This window comes from Salvia miltiorrhiza, chromosome 2 (genome assembly GCF_028751815.1).
Source record: "Salvia miltiorrhiza cultivar Shanhuang (shh) chromosome 2, IMPLAD_Smil_shh, whole genome shotgun sequence".
Classification (NCBI taxonomy): domain Eukaryota; kingdom Viridiplantae; phylum Streptophyta; class Magnoliopsida; order Lamiales; family Lamiaceae; genus Salvia; species Salvia miltiorrhiza.
Window position 1 is genome coordinate 71,113,902 of NC_080388.1, and position 19,866 is coordinate 71,133,767.

A 19,866-nucleotide genomic window follows, 5' to 3' on the forward strand; every position below is an offset into this window, starting at 1 on the left:
AATGACATTAGGATTTTCTCACCATTAATTACTTAACTTTATACGTCAGGAAGGCTTAGCTTAAGTGGCAAAGCTGAGACACCCAAAGATTCTCATTTGTGAGATGTCTTGAGTTCAATTCCGTCTGCGTGCGAATATTTTTTCACCATTGCGTCACCATGATGTTAGCACATAGCTACTTCCATTTATACCCTACCAATTGAATAATATATATCTAAATACAAACATCTTAACAAGAAATTATTGATCTCAATATATACGTAGGACCTTCAACTTTTGAGACACACATGCATGGGCAACATGGGAAAATAATAGAATTGTTGGTTCTTAATTCAGCAAAACTTTAGTTTATGCCACAAAAGAAAACATTCTTGGTGACCCCAACTCAAGAATCTGCACTATATTTAACCAACTATAACAGAACAAACACGGACAAAATCAGAGCATCAAACTATCAAACTCAGATTTCTTTTATCAAATTTCTCAGACAACAAATGCCCACCTCAACATTTATGCACAATCTTTTTAGGGTTTTCGACACACAAACTTTCCCACGCATTGAGCATGTTGTACCTTTGGATGACACAATAAAAAACGTACAAAAAATTGCAAAAGCTTTGTTACCCGGCATCAATCATCACCATCCTTAAATAACACAAATTAAACCATATCATGATCATCATTAGAGTTATAAACGAATCAAATAATTTATCAAATTGGTATTCGGTTAGAATATCATGGTTTGAATTTGAATATAAATATTTTTTTATTAGATTATTATTCAACTAAAAATATAAATACAAAATATATAATGATATTCAATATTCATAAATATTCGATTAAATATTTAAATATATATGCATATATAATTAGAAGGTTTCCGTTGAAAATGCTAAATGTTGTGAAAATTGAGAATGCACGCGCGAATAATTAAGTCAATAATTTATATGAATAAATCAATGTAACACATGAATAAACATTATTATTTGGGTTCGAATCCTGAAGGAGGCAAGATTTTCACCATATTAATTGGGTGCGGCTACTCGTTAATAAGTTATAAGTATTGATTTATTCGTAGATTTTATTAATTTATTCGTTATTTCCATTTCTCACAAGAGTTGAAATCTCACTGGAACCACACGACATATTCAATTATATGAAGTGTTACCTCATGCTTTACACAAGTACACCTTTTTTATATAAAAGAGCTACGACATTATAATAATTGGCCAATTTTAGTAAAGGAAAGTGCGAAGAAACATAGCATACGCACTTAAATGAAAAATCGTGAGTGTTTAAAAGTATAAGAGTTTACAACTTTTATCAATAATTAAAAGATTCAATTTTGATATTCAAATTTTAGCTAGTATTCGTATTTGACATTTTATTATTCAAATTTAAATACAAATATTTGATTCAAAAAATATCCACATAATATACAAATACAAAATCATGATATTCGACTTTATTCAACTACACCAACAAATAAAACTCTCCAGCAGTGGCAATCACGCAGACACATTGAGGATTATTTAATTAGGATTTTTTTGATCTTTACTAATCTTAACACACACATTCTGATGAGCAACATCTACAGATTTAACGCTCTTGCAGCCCAGCAGCCCAGAAGGCCTACTAGCTTTCTGCACCACTTGCACCGGATGATTCCTCGTGATCATCTTCACAGACTTGCCGGCGGCGCTGACGCTGTCGTCGTTGAACTCCGACGGGGCGGAGTAGTCCGCGGCGCTGGCGGTCACCACGCTCCACTGGATGCTGGCCTCGCTCGGCGCATAGAGCGACGTGGCCGGGCTCATGCATCCGGACGCGGACGCGGCGTCGTCGACATCCCCCGCCGCCGATGCTTCTAGAAGCGGGAAGATGGTTCCGGAAACATCCTCGATCTCGAACAAATCCGAGCTGGCGTCGCTGGCCACGTCACAGCTCCCCACCGTCGACGTCGGGAGATTGTTCCTCCCCGTCGGGATGGCGTCCCACGTCAGCATCGACAGCTTCCGCTCCATGTTCGTCGCCACGTCGCTCCCCTTCGACGGCCTCTGCCGCCGCGACCCGAACACCTCGATGGAGCGCCGCGACTCCTCCAGGTCTTGGATCTTCTTGATCAGATCATGATTCTTCGCGGGGGCGGGGGCGGCCGCGATCTCGTCGACGCGGACGGATTTCTTGTCGAAGCAAGGGGCGGATCTGCAGCCGAGCCCCATGAAGAGGCTCGCGCCGCCCTTCTTCGACTTCGTCTCGTTCGGAAGCAGCACTGTCTGGCTGTTCCACGTCGTGCTGGTTACCTCGGAGCAGAGGCTCGGAGTAGTGGGAGTAGGGGGGCGGGGGCGGGGGCGGAGGGGGGGCGGGGGCGGGGGCTGGGGCTGGTTGTTGGCGGTTTGGTAGTCGAGCTTCATGTTGAAGTAGCGGTCGGCGCCGAAGACGCCGATCTCGGGGGGGTGTTTGGGGGTGTGGTGGTGGGAGAAGGTGAAGGCGGCGGTGGGGTCTTGGATGGGGGCGGGGACTTGGAAGAGGAGGTTGTGGTCGGAAGAGCGGGAAAACGAGTCCACACGGAGGCTGCCGGTGGTGGCGGCGGCGGCGGCGCTGAGGTGAGTAGGATCCTTATTCTTAGAGAATTTGATGCTGATGTTGTTGTCTTGAGCGGAGACTCGATGGACCAAGCTCTCCTTGGCTGTGTCCAGGTAACACGAGAAGGAGGCGACGCGGAGGCTGCTGCCGTCTTGGGCGTCCATGGGCGATGGAGGAAGTGAAGGCAAAATTGTGGGAAGTTTGGTTTGAAGTTTAGAAGAGAAGAGGTGGGGATTAAGTAGCATGGGATGGGCAGATAACAGCAAGACAGTGGATCCTACATGCTTATTGTGGTCACTTTACTTATTAAATTCATTTTGTTTCTCATGGTTTTAGGGTTAAAGATTTTTCTTAATTTCATATTGCTAGCTATCTCGTATTATATCACATGTGAACTTAATTACTTTATGGTTGCACGAGTTAAGATATTTAAAAAACCATGCATGGTTTTGTGTAGGCAAAGGTAGTATAGGTTTGTAAGTATATGCATATATAGGTATAGTTATAACAGAAACTTGATTTTTCGTAAACATTACAAATTTTTACACTAAATTTATAAAATAAATTGCACATATAAAAGTCCGTACACATATAGTTTTTGTAGAAAATAATTTATATATATATATATATATATATATATTAATGGATAGATTTTACCATAGTAACAATGTGTAACAACTAATTAATTAAAGGGTTAGTAGCTATAGTGTTACATGTCCCCAACTTTTAGCATTTTTTAGTATCTTTGTTTCATAAAATGTCTTCAATTTTCGTTTTTTATTAAAAAAAATCAACTTTGATCATTTTTTATAAAATGATAAAAAAAATGCCATTTTACAGCTTCAATTTTATGTGCCATGGCAAAACATATACTGTGCAGGTATGAAGATTGACTGCCAGTCATTTAACTACTTTGGAATTAATTACTGATAAAAAATGTTGATTAATAGTTATAACTGATCTTGGCCCATACGTGTTTACAAAATATCTGCGAGTGTTCGATCGTTTTATGTATGTGTACATACATAATGTGATCAATATTTCAACTAAATTGATCCAATTAATTTTAATATCACAGCTTGCACATACTCTCTTGCCCAAGTTGCAGAAATGTCGACATCAATGAATACAGAAATTGGATTTGAAGAATAAAATAGAATGCAATTATGTATAAGAGTCACTATAGTTGCTAGAATTGAATTTGATATACTATATGTAAGTGTATTTATTACATTCTATTGAGTTTAGAAATAGGCATTTAATGGGAGGGGCATAAGTGAAAGTGGTGGCTGAAAAACAAGGCTGAAGGGCCTCCATTCATTCAACAAAGTGTAGGGACAACATTGTCCATATCACAATAATATTTGCCCATTTAATTCTCCAAATACTTTATGCTCCGAGTAAGCTGTGCACATAATTTGTTAGATATGTTATATGATCATGCCATTAATTGGAAAAAAGATCATCGATTATTTTCGAATTATACACTATATATGTGTTTGTGTTTGTGTGGTTGCACAAATGTGTTTATTCTTTTTATAGTTTATTCCATGAATCCATGCTATTCACATAGAATTGGAATGAGACTTGGAGTAGGCTAATGTAAGAAAGACCTATAAGGGCCATTGATTAGATGGGTTTTACGTGTCGGGCATTTTCTTTTTTCCTACTAATCTTTTCAACGTTTATTTTATTAAGGATAAATATCATATTAAATCTTGAATTATTCCCATTTTATCAAAAATACCCTCAAAGTTTCAAAATACTCTCTAAAATCTCAAATTATCATAGTTTTATCAAATATATCCCGCATCTATCTTCTGATCACCAGAAATGTGACGTGGCTCACCGGATGACACAATGTAATTTAAATTCTAATTTTTTAATTCATGTTATTTTATATTCTATTTTTTCAATCCATGCCATCCATACTCTCCCTCTCCCTCTTTCTGTTTCCTCTCCCCCTCTCTCTATCCCCCCCCCCTCTCTCTCTCTCCCCGATGGAGTGTCGCCGATTTTCGTTGCCTTCGGCGCGGCGAGGCCGGGAACATCTCAAGTCGACGACGCTCGATCAATTCCTGAAATAGAAAATAAAAAATGAGTTTATTTAAAATAGGATACTAAAAGAGAGAAAGAGGCAGACAGAAGAGAGAAGAGGAAGAGGGCAGAACGAGATCGAGAGGGAGAGAGAATAAACATACCTGAGACGGAGAGGGTGGTAGTGCAACGGGGACGGCAGCGGTGGTGGCGGAACTCGCCGGATGGGGGAGTTTCAGGGGGAATAAGAGAGGCATAAAACCTAGGAATTGAATTTTAGAATTTGGGGAATTAGACGTAGGAAAGAGAGGAAAGAAAGAGGAAGGGAAGAAGAGGAGTCGGCCTCGCCGCGCCGGAGGCAGCGAAAATCGACGCCACTTACCGGAGAGAGAGAGAGACGGTAGAGAGAGGGGGAGAGGAAACGCAGAGAGAGAGAGAGTATGGATATATGACATGAATTAAAAAATATAGAATATAAAATGACATGGATTAAAAAAAATAGAACTTAAATTACACTGTGTCATCCGACAAGCCACGTTACGTTTCTGGTGACCGAAAAATAGATGCAGGATATATTTGATAAAACCATGATACTTTGAGGATTTAGAGAGCATTTCGAAACTTACATGATATTTTTAATAAAATGGAAATAGTTCAAAGTTTAATATGATATTTAATCACTATAAAAAATCATATGATTGAGACATTCATAGCTATCAAAACATTAATGAAATTCGAGCTTATACATTTAACTTTAATAATTATTACTTTATCACTAGAAGGCATTAATTTAGTTTATAGGATAGATTTGATACACAAAAATTGTAAAATTAATTTCTTATTTAATCGAATAGATTGAAAGTTTGAAATATCTCAATATTCTGGATATTTAAATCATTTGAGCAAATTTTGATAAATTTATATTTGATTGAAATAATGAAATTGGAGTAATCATAATCTTAAAGATAAAAATAATCAATCATGTATTTTATCAATCATGCAAAGTAAACGTATAATAAGACCTCTTAAGGAGACAAGTAGAATTTACATAAAACGCATCTACATATGAAGTAAATATATTGAGACTAGAAATGTGATTTGTTTTGGCTAGCGAGATTAAAAGTGTATTTTTTTTATTGTTTTTATGTATAATTGAAAGAGTATAAATTTCAAAATAGAAAAAAAAATTTGACAAATCTTTTTTAGTAGTTCCTTTTTTGTGCAAAAAAAAATCAATAATATTTTCTTATTTTTCTCAAATGACTCGAACCTTTAATATATTCATTAGAAAAAAAAACACATTTTATCAACATAATTGCACTTTGTTGTCAAATCTACTTAAATAAATTAACCATAACGAATAGAACCTCAGTCATGTAAAATGCGTGTTTGATCTCATAACATAGAGGATATCATTTTCCTACTATCCCAATTTCATTATTTCACATAAAATTTAGAACTTTCTAGCTAAAGTCCTGCAATTCGTTGAGTTGTTGATGAACTCTTTCTAAATTAAAAATTATCGACATTACAAACATTTTTATTTCTATTTTTTTTGTAAAAATAAATTTTCGAGTGGAACTTCTCGTGAAATAAGAAAAACTTCGAATTCATTATTATGCTCTAAAAAAAACATTAAAATCATGACAATTTATTGCACGCTTCACAGAGATCGACCAACTATGCAGAAACAATGTTCTGTTTCACAGTTCTAAACTTGCGATTCAACATATAATTTTCAATCAAACCCCAAATTTCATGAATTATCCTCCCCAAATTCGATTAGCTCGATTGCTTCTTCAAGAAAAAACCTCCAATCTCCTTTCCCCTCTGCAGCTCTTCCAACTCCACTCTCTAGCAATCACCACAGGCCTCCAATTCCAGCACCCCTCAGTTCTCCTCTCTCTCTTCAAGCTCTCTCTCTCTAACCCCTCGACGCTCACACACGCAGACAAACTCTTCCCACGAGTTCAAGAGCCCTACAAATGGAATCTCATGATCAGACACGCATCAGCTACCAGCCCTTTAAAGGCGCTGTCTCTGTTTCAAGAAATGCGAAGCGATACATCAAGCGCCCCTTTTTACAACGACCCTTTTGTTTATGCTTCTCTGGTCAAAGCTTGTGGTAAAGCTAGGGGTTTTCTTCAAGGTAAATCGGTGCATTGTCGTGTAATTAAGCTCGGATTAGGTTACAATGCGAATGTGTTGAACAGTCTCGTTAGCTTTTACTTGGGCTCTGTGAATTTGATGAGCTATGCTGCTGTGTTGTTTGATTCGGTTTCGGAGAAAAATGTGGTTATTGTTAACGGTTTGATTTCTGGGAATGTTAGAAGGGGAAATTTTGATTTGGGGCTGAAGTTGTTTGTTGAGATGCTGCGTCGCTGTTTTGGTTCGAATGTGAAGCCTAATTGTGTTACTTTCGTGATTTTGATATCCGGTTGTGTCGAATTTGGGGGATTTGCAACGGGGAAGGCGCTTCATTGCTGTAGTTGGAAGATGGGATTTGGATGGAATGTTGAAATGTGCAATGCGCTTATTGATTTCTATGCTAAATTAGGGTTTGTCTGTGATGCTGCGAATGTGTTTGCGGAAATGCCGGAGAGAGATTTGATTTCGTGGAACTCGATGGTTTGGGGCCATGTTAAGAGTGGAGATTATGTGCAAGCGTTTTCCTTGTTTGGGAAAATGAGGAACGGAGGCGTCGGAGTTGATGGAGCATCGTTTAGTTGCTTGCTGTCTGCTTGTGCTGCTCGTAGAGATCTCTGGTCGGGGAGGATGGTTCATGCCCGTGTGAAAGCTGCCGGGATGGAGTCTGATGTCTCCGTGGGGACGGCTCTAATCAACGTGTATGCAAAGTGTCGAAGCCTCAAGTCTGCGAGGAAACTCTTCGATGAACTACCAAAGCGAGAGATTGGATATTGGAACGCGATGATACACGCGTATATTGATGCCGGGCTTGCTAGGGAGGCCTTGAAGCTACTCGATGAGATCAAGCTTAGGGGTTTACGGCTAGATGAAGTGACCGTCTTGGGATTGATCATGGCTTGCCGTGATGCAGGGGAGCTGCATCGCGGTAGCCTTGTGCATTCTATTGTAGAGAGCGATGATCTCTTTAAAGGAAGCATGGTTATGGGGAATGCCCTTGTCGACATGTATGCAAAATGTGGGAGCACCTCGAAGGCTAGGTCCGTCTTTGAGAGGATGCCGCGGAGAGATGTGATCTCGTGGACATCTATGATAGTAGGGCACGCTGTCAACGGGGAAGGAGGCGAATCTCTCGCTACTTTCAAGCAGATGTGTGCGGAGAAATTTGTTCCGAACCATGTGACCTTGCTTGGAGTTCTGTTGGCATGCGACCATGCCGGTCTGGTTGATGAAGGGATGAGATTGTATAATACGATGAGTGAAGTGTACCATATCGAGCCACGGGTCGAGCACTGTGGCTGCGTGGTCGACATGCTTGCTAGAGCCGGGAGAGTCGGAGATGCTCAAATGTTTGTTCAGAATATGCACGCGAAGCCTAATGCGCTCGTTTGGAGAATGCTGTTGAATGCGTGTAGGGTTCACGGCCACATCGATCTCGGGTTGATCTACGTTACCGGCTTAGCGGAGCTGGACACGTCTCCCGACCCTGCCAGTTTCGTGATCTCCTCTATCATGTATGCCGAAGCTGGGAGATGGAACGACGTCGTCTCTAGCAGAGACATCATGGTTGTTGAGGGAGCTTCCAAGGAAGCGGGGAAGAGCTGCATTTCTTACCTCACGGAGTGATGTGAATAGTGAATACGATGGAACGATCTCCTCGTGTTGGCTCTCGTCACGTTCGTGTCGGATTTTCGTAGGGTTATGCTGGGAAGCTCCAAGGCCGGATTTTTGGTTGACGTTGAAGGTGAGTTTGCAGTTTTGCTTGAGATTGTGGTGTGGTTTTAACCTATAAAAGAAGATGAACTGAAGAAGTGTGGTTGGAATTTTTGCAGTTTTGTCTGGTTGAAATAATTCTATGGGTAAAGCTTCAAGTATGAAGAGTAACTTTGCTGCTACAAGTAAAAGGTAATGACTACAATTTACATGGTGCTCTTGCTAGATAGATAGATATATAGATAGATAGAAGATAATGATTCACGAGCTCATGAGCTGAGTTTTATCTTAGTGTGGTTACATTACGTAATTCATGTTTAATGCCAACCACCTTTAATCATGAGATTGTCACTTACTATACTAAGAAAATACTACTCCTTCCGTCTACGAACTAGTGTTTAAGGTAGGTCGGAAGGAATTTTTAAGACAAGTTAATTGTGTATTTAGTGAGAGGAGAAATGACCCCACAAATTAAAAAAAAATGGAGAAAGTTAGTGAGAGAAAGGACCGGACAAATTAAAAAATGGTAGGTCCATGAATGGCAATATGTGTAAAGATGTGTGAATCTTAAGGGTAATTATTTTCAAAAAAAGATTAGGACATGTTTCTGTGGATGGAAATAGTAGTATATATAAAAATTGAATTTTTATGTGTACCCTATTTCGCACGACCTTATTTTCAAAAAAAAAATAGGACATGTGATTTATTCTCTAGTATTTTTTGTTCATCAACTTACTGTTCATTCGGTTGCTACTGCAAGTTTAGATAGAGTGTTTTTTAGAATAACTTTTGTCAAGAATTAGTATGAGTGATCAATTTTTAAATAATTGTTTAGTCACTTTCATTGAGAGGGATGTATTTCAACAAATTTCAGATGAAGATGTTTTTGATGGCTTTCAACAAATAGAGACTAGTCGAAAAAAAAATTAGACAACTATGCAATTTTTTTTGTATTTTAATATATATGACTTTAAAATTAAACAATGCTGCAGAATTTACTAAGTTTAATACTCCTTCCATCTCATTATAAATAACACATAGTAACTATTACTCTATTAGGCACGAGAATTAAAAAAAATGTGTAAATTAATTAAAAATAATAGAGTCTACACTTTTTTAAAGATTATTTTTTAGCATTTATTGAATATGTCACTTATAAATACAAGCTATTTCTAATGAAATAAAAGGAGTATTTATTGTTATATTTATTTTAATATAATTATTTATCGCATACGCAAATCCAAAAACCTGACTTTGCCACTGTCACTCTATCGACTAGTCTGGGGACTGGTCACATTCTCAATTCAAAATTGCTAATATACAAAGGTTGAGTTTTGAAATATGTCATCAATGCATGCTATTTTTAATTAACTGCAATTTGATTCGATTCGTTTACGGCCCTAGTCATCGCTCCTTACCAGTAATCTCTGCAAGAGCAAATGCCACTCTTGAAACAATGGAACCGGCTCCTATCTCTGAGCGTAATCTCCAACTCATAAACCTTGGAAATCAACTTCATCACATTGTGACAATCTCTACAAACTCTCAAGTTCTTCACAATCCTAATAACCCGCGCCCGCCCGCCCGACCTCGTCATCCCAAAGGCGACAGCTAGCTTCTCGCTGTGCGCAGCCACCGCGCCCTCCTTCTCCTCCTCCTCCACGTCGTGCAAAACGTTCCCAACCTCCGGGACGTAGCCTCCTTCAACCCTAATCCTCAACATCACCTCATTGAGCTTCTTATAGGCCTCCTTCGTCACATCATCTTCCCTCACACCCGCTACAAAAGTATACACCATCTTATCAACTTCAATCCTGCTCCAACCCGGATCCTTCCTCAACTTGAGCTCCGCCATCGACTTCCTCACTGCTGCCGCGTCCCTCCACTTCCCGGCAACGGCGTAGATGTTAGATAACAAGACACGATCGCCACAATTGTTTGGATCCATCTCCGAGAGCCGGTCCTTCACCTGCTCCGCCAGCTGTACGTTGCCATGGAAACTACATGCGCCAAGAAGCGTCCGCCAGATGATATCGTTGGGAGGAATCGGCATCCGAGACACGAAATCGTACGCCCTGGTGAGCTGCCCCGCCCGGCTGTACAAATCAACCATACATCCATAATGCTCGATCTCAGGCTCGATCCCATACACTTTAGACATTCTATCGAATATCTCACTCCCCTTTTCGACCAAACCGGCGTGAGCACACGCGAAGAGCAGAGCAACGAACGCTGTCCCATCAGGTTCGATCCCGGACTCCTCCATTTCAAGAAACAGAGCATGCGCTTCCTCTCCATATCCCTGCATCGCTAAGCCCACAATCAGCGTTGTCCAAGAAACGACACTCCTCCTCCCCGGCATCCTCTGAAACACGAGGCGAGCCATATCCACGCTCCCGCACTTGGAATAGGTATCCATTAGCGCGTTGTTTACCGGAGTGATCCAAGCCATACCTACTTTCTCAACAAAACAATGCACCATCTTTGCGAATTCCAGCGCCCCAGCTTGCGCGCACGCTGACAAAACCCCGGTTAAGGTCACCTCGTTCGCCCTCATTCCCGTCCCACGCAGCCTCCTGAAATACCCAAACGCCTCCTCGAACCACCCGTGTTGCGCCAACCCTAAAATCATCATGCTCCAAGATACCTCATCCCTCACAGGCATTTCATCAAACACCTTCCCCGCCAACACAAACTCCCCCAGTTTCGCATACCCTCCGAGCATCAAGTTATACGACGTCGGGCTCTTTGCAGGCATCGAAGCAAACACTCTCTCCGCGCCTCCCACGTCCCCGCGCCGAAAGAAAGCCGTCAGCAGCGCGTTCCACGTCACGATGTTTGGGTCGGGAATTTCGTCGAACATGTTGCACGCAGACTCAACACGCCCGCACTCCGCATACATGCTGATCAGAGTAGTGCCGACGAAGATGTGGGTGTCGAGCCCGCGCAGTAGCGCCTGGCAGTGCAGCTGGGTTCCAGTGCGGGGGCACCGGATATTGGCGGCGGATTTGAGAGAGAAAGCCAGCGTGAAGCTGTCAATCTGCGAGCCCAGATTCTTGAGCATGAGGGAGAAGGTGGAGATTGAGCTGTGGGGGGAGTCCGAATCGGAGAAGCCGCGGATGACGGCGTTGTACATGAAGGCGTCGGGATTTGGGGCGTGGAGCAGGAGGCGTTGGGCGTAGTCGTGGGCGTTGGAGACGTGGACGGCGCAGTGGAGGAGGAGCTTTCCGGCGATGAGTGGGTCGGCGTCGAGGGCGGATTTGGTGGCGTGGGCTTGTAATTGTTGGAGGGATCTCAGGGTTTTGCAGCTGCTCAAGAGCGAGAAGCAGAATTGGTGTGCGCTGTTGTTCATTGCATGACATGCAAATCGTTGCCGTTTCAACTGTTTGATATTCGGAACACTGCGTTCATTTTGGGGCACCCTCAAAAATTGGTTTCAAATTTGATGGTTTGTTTTGCTAAATTCCTTTTTGTTTTCTAAATTAAAGTGTTATTTGAGGATATTTATTTTATTGTGAAAATTTAAAATATTTTATTCCTTAAGTTGCATGTGAAAAATATTCTTTTGTATGAACATAAGCATTTTATGCCCTATTCTTTAAATACCATGTGATTTGATGAGTTTGTTTGGTTTTTTGTAAAAGTCTTATACATTTATACATTTGACCGATTTGATAGCCATTAATCAAAAAAATTAACGATTTGACAACTATCAGTCAAAAGTGCATATGATCGATGGGTGTCTAGATCATATGTCCAGCCAGACGGACACATGATCTAGCCATCCAGATTTTTCACTCAAAATGGAAATCGAGCCTATTAATAATGGGACAAGTTTAATATTTATCATTTTTCCTTTGCAAAAATATGTTTATAATACAAAACTATATATATATAGATGCAGAGACCAAATTAAAACAACAAGTCAAGATGGCCGAGCGGTCTAAGGCGCCAGTTTCAGGTACTGGTCCGAAAGGGCGTGGGTTCAAATCCCACTCTTGACATTTATTTTTATTTTTTTAGCAAAGTTTTCATTTGTTTTTTCCATTATTTAATCGAAATCATTAATATTAAAATTGTAAAAAAAGACTCAAATTTTCCCTTTGTTTTTTCCATTATTTAATCGAATTCATCAATACTAAAATGATTTTTTTTTCTCAAATTTTCCCTTTGTTTTTTCCATTATTCAATCGAATTCATTAATATTAAAATGGTGAAAAATTAATGCAACATTTTTATTTTTTTAGCAAAGTTTTCATTTGTTTTTTCCATTATTTAATCGAAATCATTAATATTAAAATTGTAAAAAAAGACTCAAATTTTCCCTTTGTTTTTTCCATTATTTAATCGAATTCATCAATACTAAAATGATTTTTTTTTTCTCAAATTTTCCCTTTGTTTTTTCCATTATTCAATCGAATTCATTAATATTAAAATGGTGAAAAATTAATGCAACGAAACTTTATCAAAGCAAACCAAACTTGTGAATTTGTTGACTTGAGCCCTATGTCATTGTTATGAATCTTATGATGCCTCAAATTTATAGCGAAGAGTTCTAAATCCTTTAATTTGAACTACATAATATCATAATTCTAAAAAAAAAAAAAAAAACTACATATATCATTTTTTTCAACCCAAATATCAAATACGAGGGCTCAAAAATTTACATGCAGATATAACTAAATTATGTGTCGAATAATTAGCAAAATATGAACTTGAGCAAGTAGATTATTTTTTTTTTCCACAATTATCTCCAAAATAACATGGTTCAATCGGGTTTTAAAAAAAAACATGGTTCAATCGAATCCAATGAGTTCAAGTGATGCTACTGTCTCGATTTAAGACGTGGTGGAATTATTTTATGTATATTAACAAGATTTTTTAGAAATTTTTATTTTTTTAATGGTAATAATCGAGAAAAAATTCCCACCTAACCACCACAAAATTTCAACTAAAAAAACAACTAAATTCAAAGACATAACTTAAACCCCAAAATATCTCAGTGAACGCAGCTGAATTCCGAGCACCATCAATGGCGTCCACTGCATTTCTTCGTCTTCCATCAACATCTCTTTCCCTACCACTAAAATCCTCCCGACCAATCTCGCCTTGCGCTTCCAAAACCCTAATCTTCAAAGTCAAGGCATCGACATCCGTCGACTTCTCCGCCCCGTCCAAGCCATCCCCAATTTCAACGACCAATTCCGGAAGCTGGAGGTGGAAATTCGACGGAAATTCCGTAAACATCCACTTCGACCGCCTCGAGAAAGGCGGCGCCGACGCCGATCAGCCGCGGAAGGACATCCTTTTGGTGCCCACAATTTCCGACGTGAGCACCGTGGATGAGTGGAGAGAAGTGGCCGAAGAAATCGTCGCGAAGGATGGCGGGATCAATTGGAGCGCGACGATTGTGGATTGGCCCGGCCTGGGCTACTCGGACCGGCCGAAGCTCAATTATAATGCTGATGTGATGGAGAAGTTTTTGGTGGATTTTGTCACCGCGCCTGATAGCCCTATTTCCAGCTCTGTTGCAGGTCTGTGATCTAGTTACTTTTACTTCGCAATTGCTTCCAATTTGTGATGCTCGTTTATTTGTCTCGGCGGTTCTTGTTTTGGTTTTCTGGTCAAACATGTTTTTATACTCTTTAATTTGGTGTGTGGAGTGGTTATTGTGTTTTCTTGTATTCTGCGGCTGAATAGGTTTATTGTGATGAGTAATTTGGTATTGGCTTGTCTGTGTATATGGAGAAATGAAATCAAATTGCCATAAGAAATAAATCTTTGATGTTGTTGAGGGGCGTTTACTTTATATGAGTGAGTATGTTTATCCTCATTACTAAGATTTCTTCAATCTCACCCTTTTAATCGGGATATGAATAAAGTAAAATTAGCTCAAATGCTAGAAATTATGAAGGGTCTTATGATATACAGAGTTCCAACCCATCTTAGTAAACAATGGATTAGCATGTAAGTACTATTTTTATCTATCTAAGCTAATCCTCAAAAGTAAACGTTCCATGAGGGGTCATTTACTTTGAGTGATATGATTGATTGATAAAAAATAATCCATGCTAATTTGCTGTTTACTTCGATGGATTGATTAATTTTAAACTTGTTTGACCATCTTATCCTTCAAATACTCAATCCTTAGTTTATCGATTTATCCTATCACTCAAAGTAAATATCCCCCTTGAGTGTGAAACTTTTCCAGGTCTCTAAGATCTATGAAACTGAGCTTTTCTGTTATTTGTTTGGGATAAACCATGTGTGATGCATCATGCGTTATCCTATTCTGGGGTCTTCTTCTGGTAGCTGAATACTAGGATTATGTTGAGGGACATTCAACGATAACATGGTTTACTGTTGATGGGCCAGTTATTGAATCACGGTGGTTCCTCTATGCCTCTAACTGCTGTTACGTTTGGTCATTGGTTGGGATCACGGTTTTTGTAACCATTGAACACGTATAGTTATCCTTGATCCATTCCCTTTGGGGGTGTTGTGGTGGATGAGATAGATATGATTGATAGGATTGGAAGGTGATTAAATAATCCACCCAACTTTGGGGTGATAAATAATCACTCAATTGGATAATTAGAGCGCAGGTTGAGTTATCCATCATGGGCCGAATCATCCGAACCAAACACTTGATTAAGTTGGATTATTTTATCAATCACGTCTTATCACTCAAACCAAACACCTCATTTGTCTATGGCATTGTTAAAACCAAATAATTAGATGCCTGGACTTGTCTCTATCTTGATTTACTATGTTCAGCTTATATTACGGAATTGACATTGCTGATTCTTACTGGATAACTTAATGGGTGGGAACTAGCACTTAATAGCCAGTCAAGTGACAGGTTATTGAAGTTATAATTTTAGAAGAGGAGTGGAAATAAATAATTATTTTATTTCTTAAGGGGTGTAGACAGATCAAATGACTGTAATTTGTTAATGGAGAACTGATAACCAATGAGAAAGAAATGGGAATGCATGACCACTCGAAGTTGGATACTAGGGATTATCTTGCTAAAAGGGAAAAAGAAAAGAAAAGGGCCGAAGAAACTACTTGGCAATGAATAATGTAAGGTTGGGATAGTACCTGAATAAAGATAAAATCTTAATCTGAATTAAGAGTTTCATGATAATAGTGTTGCGCCAATCATATTTTTTTTCTCTCAAGCTAATTAAAACTGTCTTTTGAGGCACAACTCAGTTAGTAAGACGTTTCCGTTCCAACTAACAGGTCGAGGGTTCCGGTCATCTAGAGGGGTTGGTTGATTTCCAGTTTCTTTGGTGCCTTATATGTATCTTCATGGTAAGTAAAGCCTCTAAGTCTGAAGGAAGTTTGTCTGTTTACTCTCCTCTCTGACCAATTGGTCTCGCCCGAGCATGATTACATTCAGTTCATGCTCAGGGATTCAGGTCAACTAGAGTCACACCATCATGATGCATGGATAGGGGCAATAACAAGGTTTATGATTGATTGTTTTGTCTAACTTTGTTTTCAATCAAACTTTACCATGCCTCGAGGCCCTGTAGCGATACTCATACTACAACACAATAATTTCCGCTAGCAATTACTTGTCATCTGTCCTCACTTTGCTAAATTGGTTTACCCAAGTTGCTACAAGAGTCGATTGTACTAATTTTTATACCTTTGACACATGGGTTTCCCTGATGTCACAACAACCACCCTCGTTGGAGATGCAACAATGTCTACATGTGCTCCTTCACTTGTAGGACCACTTCATTGAATAATACCCTCAAGATGGCTCTATTACCATTTGTAGTTTTGTCTTGCAGAATTTTGGAGAGAATCTTAGCCATTTCTCAGAACATTAATAGATCTTGAATAAGATGGTTTCCGCTGAAGGCCTCCACCGTTTACTTTTCCAGCTTAATTGACAGTTCTTGATAATGCCCTCTTTATAATTCCTAGCACGGTGATCACATTCACGTAAATATACTGCTAATGATTGTTGTTGCCGCGCACAGATAACGAGTATGTGGTCTTTGGAGGAGGGCATGCTGCAACCGTAGCTGTTCGGGCTACAAAAAAAGGGTTTTTGAAGCCAAAGGCCATTGCTGCTGTTGCACCGACCTGGGCTGGCCCCCTTCCTATCGTATTTGGTAAAGATTCCAATATGGAAACTAGGTACAAAATAACTCACACACCTTCTACATTCTTGATAACTGATAAATTCTAATAGCCAAAGCTTTTTATTATGGGGCCGTCATATTTTGGTTAAATGTAGTTTATAAGAGGAGCTGAATATTCAAAACTTTATAATCAGTGAATACAAGCTAATTTTAATTTTTAAAGCCAACCAACAATTTCTTTTTAATCAATGTTGCCTCAAAATGTTGTGAATTCACAGGTATGGCCTTCTAAGAGGGACCTTGAGGGCTCCTGCTGTGGGTTGGATGATGTACAATGTTCTTGTCAGCAACGAAAAGGCAATCACGTCGCAGTACAAATCCCATGTATATGCCAATCCCGAAAACGTCACTCCTGATATAGTCGAGAGCAGATACGCACTCACCAAACGGAAAGGGGCCCGTTATGTGCCCGCTGCCTTTCTGACTGGACTGCTTGATCCAGTAAGTTCCAGAGAGGAGTTTGTTCAACTATTCGCCGGACTAGAAGGAAGCGTTCCCATTCTCGTTGTCTCAACCTCAGAGGCACCTAAAAGGTCAAAAGCTGAAATGGAGGCTCTTAGGGGAGCAAAAGGTGTGAGCAAATTTGTGGAAGTGCCAGGTGCTCTTCTGCCTCAGGAGGAGTATCCGAAGGTTGTTGCCGAAGAATTATACAGGTTTTTGCTGGAGAATTTCGAACCGGATGTTTAAGGAAACTGCTCACATTTCTCACAAAATGGTGGAACACACAGGTAAATCATCAGATCAAAGTCATATACACTCATACACACATTTCTTTAGTTTGTCATGTTCTTATGTGTGATAATTTTGTGGATAAAAAACATAAAACCTTTGACTCATTATTCAATGACGACCATGTAGATTTGTAATACTTGTATTCAGATTTCATTTTACAATTGCGAGCGATTTTAATAAAAGGTCTCTCTCTTTTTTTTTTCCAGTGGCATGATGCATTTGTTTTCTTTGAGGCTCTTTTATTGGTCTTAAACCTGTTTCTGCCTCAATCAAATTTCATATTTTAATCAAGCATCACGTTTATTTTGGGGAGAATGGCCTTGTTCCACCATGAACAGAGCTCTGTAAATTTACTCTTTTAATATGATTTGTTCCACCATATATTCCAAGGTTCTTGTTGAGATTGTTGCGACTGAAATGGGTGCTTTCTTGGAGAAGTGCATGCCTAACAAATGTTTTCTCTAATGCCATCATATTCCCTCCTCGGATTGCTGTCTTATTTGGTAATGAATTTTATTTCGTTCTTGAATAGATTCCCATCTTATAATTTCATTGTAAAGTAATGCAAAATTTTCCATTTTACTCTCAAATAGCGTTTACTTTTGAGGATTGGTTTAAATAGATAAAAATAGTAAAATTAATCAATTATTTATTAAAATGGATTGAAACTTTGAGATATCCTAAGATCCTTGGTAATTTCTATTATTTGAGCTAAATTTGTCTTATTTATATCTCATTAAAATAGTGAGATTGAATAAATCCTATTCTTAAGGATAAAACTATTTAATCATGTATTTTATTAATCATGCAAATTAAATGTCTCTTTATAATCTTTACAAATTTTTTTTTTACCTTTTTTGTTTCCATGCCAACAAGAGTATAATTGTACACTTACTTGGTACTCCATGCACGAAAAAATTGTTACAATTTTCTTTTTGATCTTTCTATAAAAAAAATCACTTTTACTTGTAATAGTAAGGTTCACAAAACTCCACTCACATTTAAAGTGGGATTCCAATTTCACTAATAACTACACTCACATTTTATTAAAACTCATGTCGTTTATAATGTGATAATTATAGGAAATATGTGTTTTGATAGAAGGGGACACTTGCTCGACTACAAAGGAGTAATTGTTAGCTAGATTAGAAATGAGGACGTGTTTTTCTTATCTTTGTACCCGTATTTTTTCTACAGAATGATTAATAATGATTTTTTATTCTCTCTGTGGTAATTAAAAATTTTAATTTAATGATGGAAAGAGAAGCGTTTTACTAACTTAACTATAATCCACCGTTACAAATAAGTACTACATGATGCTTAAATTAATGAATTAACTATAATCCACTGTTACAAATAAGTACTAGTACATGTAACCAATGCTTAAATTAATGAATTTTGATGTGCAGAACCAGTTGCATGCAGTGAAGAGTCGGCCCTCCCTACCTCATGTTCTGGTTATGTACCACGTGTCTTACCTTTTTTATAACATATCTTAATTCTCTAACCATAATTATTTGAAATAACTTTTCTTTGAAACTCTTCAAGTATTATATTTAGGGCAAATGGTTTTTAATACCCACTTTTATAATACATCTATCAAATCTACCCACCTATATAAAACATCTATGAAAAATACCCACTTCATAGTGAAATACCATTTCTACCCTTATACTTAATTTCTCTTTATTTACCATCTTTTGCCTAATTAAGCTTGACTAGTATATCGGCTGGAAACTTTCCTCGTGCCCGATAGGTTACTTCGGTAAACTGGGTCTGGACTGTGAGACAACGCCACGTACTGTTAAGCAAAAAATGATTAAAATTGGTAATTGTTCAAATTGATCCCGCGCTTCTCAAAATGGTTCATCGAGAGCTTTTGGCTCTAGCACCACTAATCGAAGATTGTAGAGTGCCTGATGATACTTCTTGCGCTTCTCTTCTGCAGATCCTTCGAAAAAACCCATTCCCAAGAAATGGATCTTTATCTGTTTAGTAGCCTCCTTGATGAATTTCTACGCCTTTATACCCTATATGTTCATATGGGGGTAGTTGATGATACAACCGCCAAGCACCTCTTTTTCACAAAGTTTCCAAGTCCATGGAGGGAGATGCTCATCAACGAATACGTATCACCGGGAGAATATCCCCTTGATAGTGCCTCAAGGAGGATGTCTTATGTCCACAAGAAGCTGTCCGAATGGTGCCAGAAGGCAGCAGACTTAAGGAATCTCAAGAAATTGAGAAGACTCAACAAGAAGTCCCCATTGATGTGCGACAACATTGATCTTCCAACAGAGATTGGTGCTGAGTTGCTGTATCAAAGGAGGAGCCGAAAGAAACATAGGTATCAACCCTATGAAAGAAAGTCCAGAAGGAGTTCTTGGAAGCCAAGAACTATGTGGACCAGACAGAAGGCACGCTCCTACAAGTCAGGCCAACGGAGCGGACCATCAAGAAACCGATTCTCAAATCAAAAGAGAATCCC

General features: G+C 39.0%; 4 protein-coding genes and 1 non-coding gene across 5 annotated transcripts; 3 read left to right on the plus strand and 2 right to left on the minus strand.

Annotated features, from left to right (window-relative positions):
• Window positions 1–1,382: 1,382 nt before the first annotated feature.
• Window positions 1,383–2,852, minus strand: LOC131008956 (protein PHYTOCHROME KINASE SUBSTRATE 3-like). The gene has a single exon (XM_057936104.1). It carries the CDS (start codon window positions 2,829–2,831, stop codon window positions 1,533–1,535), a length of 1,299 nt encoding a protein of 432 aa, XP_057792087.1. The 5' UTR covers window positions 2,832–2,852; the 3' UTR covers window positions 1,383–1,532.
• A 3,330-nt stretch (window positions 2,853–6,182) lies between these two features.
• LOC131008924 (putative pentatricopeptide repeat-containing protein At3g05240) lies at window positions 6,183–8,821 on the plus strand. The gene is made up of 2 exons (XM_057936044.1): window positions 6,183–8,512; window positions 8,601–8,821. The coding sequence occupies exon 1, from the start codon at window positions 6,382–6,384 to the stop codon at window positions 8,392–8,394; it is 2,013 nt and encodes a 670-aa protein (XP_057792027.1). The 5' UTR covers window positions 6,183–6,381; the 3' UTR covers window positions 8,395–8,512; window positions 8,601–8,821.
• Window positions 8,822–9,794: 973 nt separating this feature from the next.
• Window positions 9,795–12,046, minus strand: LOC131008927 (pentatricopeptide repeat-containing protein At1g74630). The gene has a single exon (XM_057936047.1). It carries the CDS (start codon window positions 11,831–11,833, stop codon window positions 9,896–9,898), a length of 1,938 nt encoding a protein of 645 aa, XP_057792030.1. The 5' UTR covers window positions 11,834–12,046; the 3' UTR covers window positions 9,795–9,895.
• Window positions 12,047–12,405: 359 nt separating this feature from the next.
• On the plus strand, window positions 12,406–12,485 carry TRNAL-CAG (transfer RNA leucine (anticodon CAG)). The gene has a single exon. It is a non-coding gene; the product is annotated as a tRNA-Leu (tRNA).
• Window positions 12,486–13,385: 900 nt separating this feature from the next.
• On the plus strand, window positions 13,386–17,577 carry LOC131008972 (uncharacterized). The gene is made up of 3 exons (XM_057936131.1): window positions 13,386–14,015; window positions 16,482–16,641; window positions 16,865–17,577. Exons 1-3 carry the CDS (start codon window positions 13,514–13,516, stop codon window positions 17,331–17,333), a joined length of 1,131 nt encoding a protein of 376 aa, XP_057792114.1. The 5' UTR covers window positions 13,386–13,513; the 3' UTR covers window positions 17,334–17,577.
• The last annotated feature ends 2,289 nt before the right edge of the window (window positions 17,578–19,866 follow it).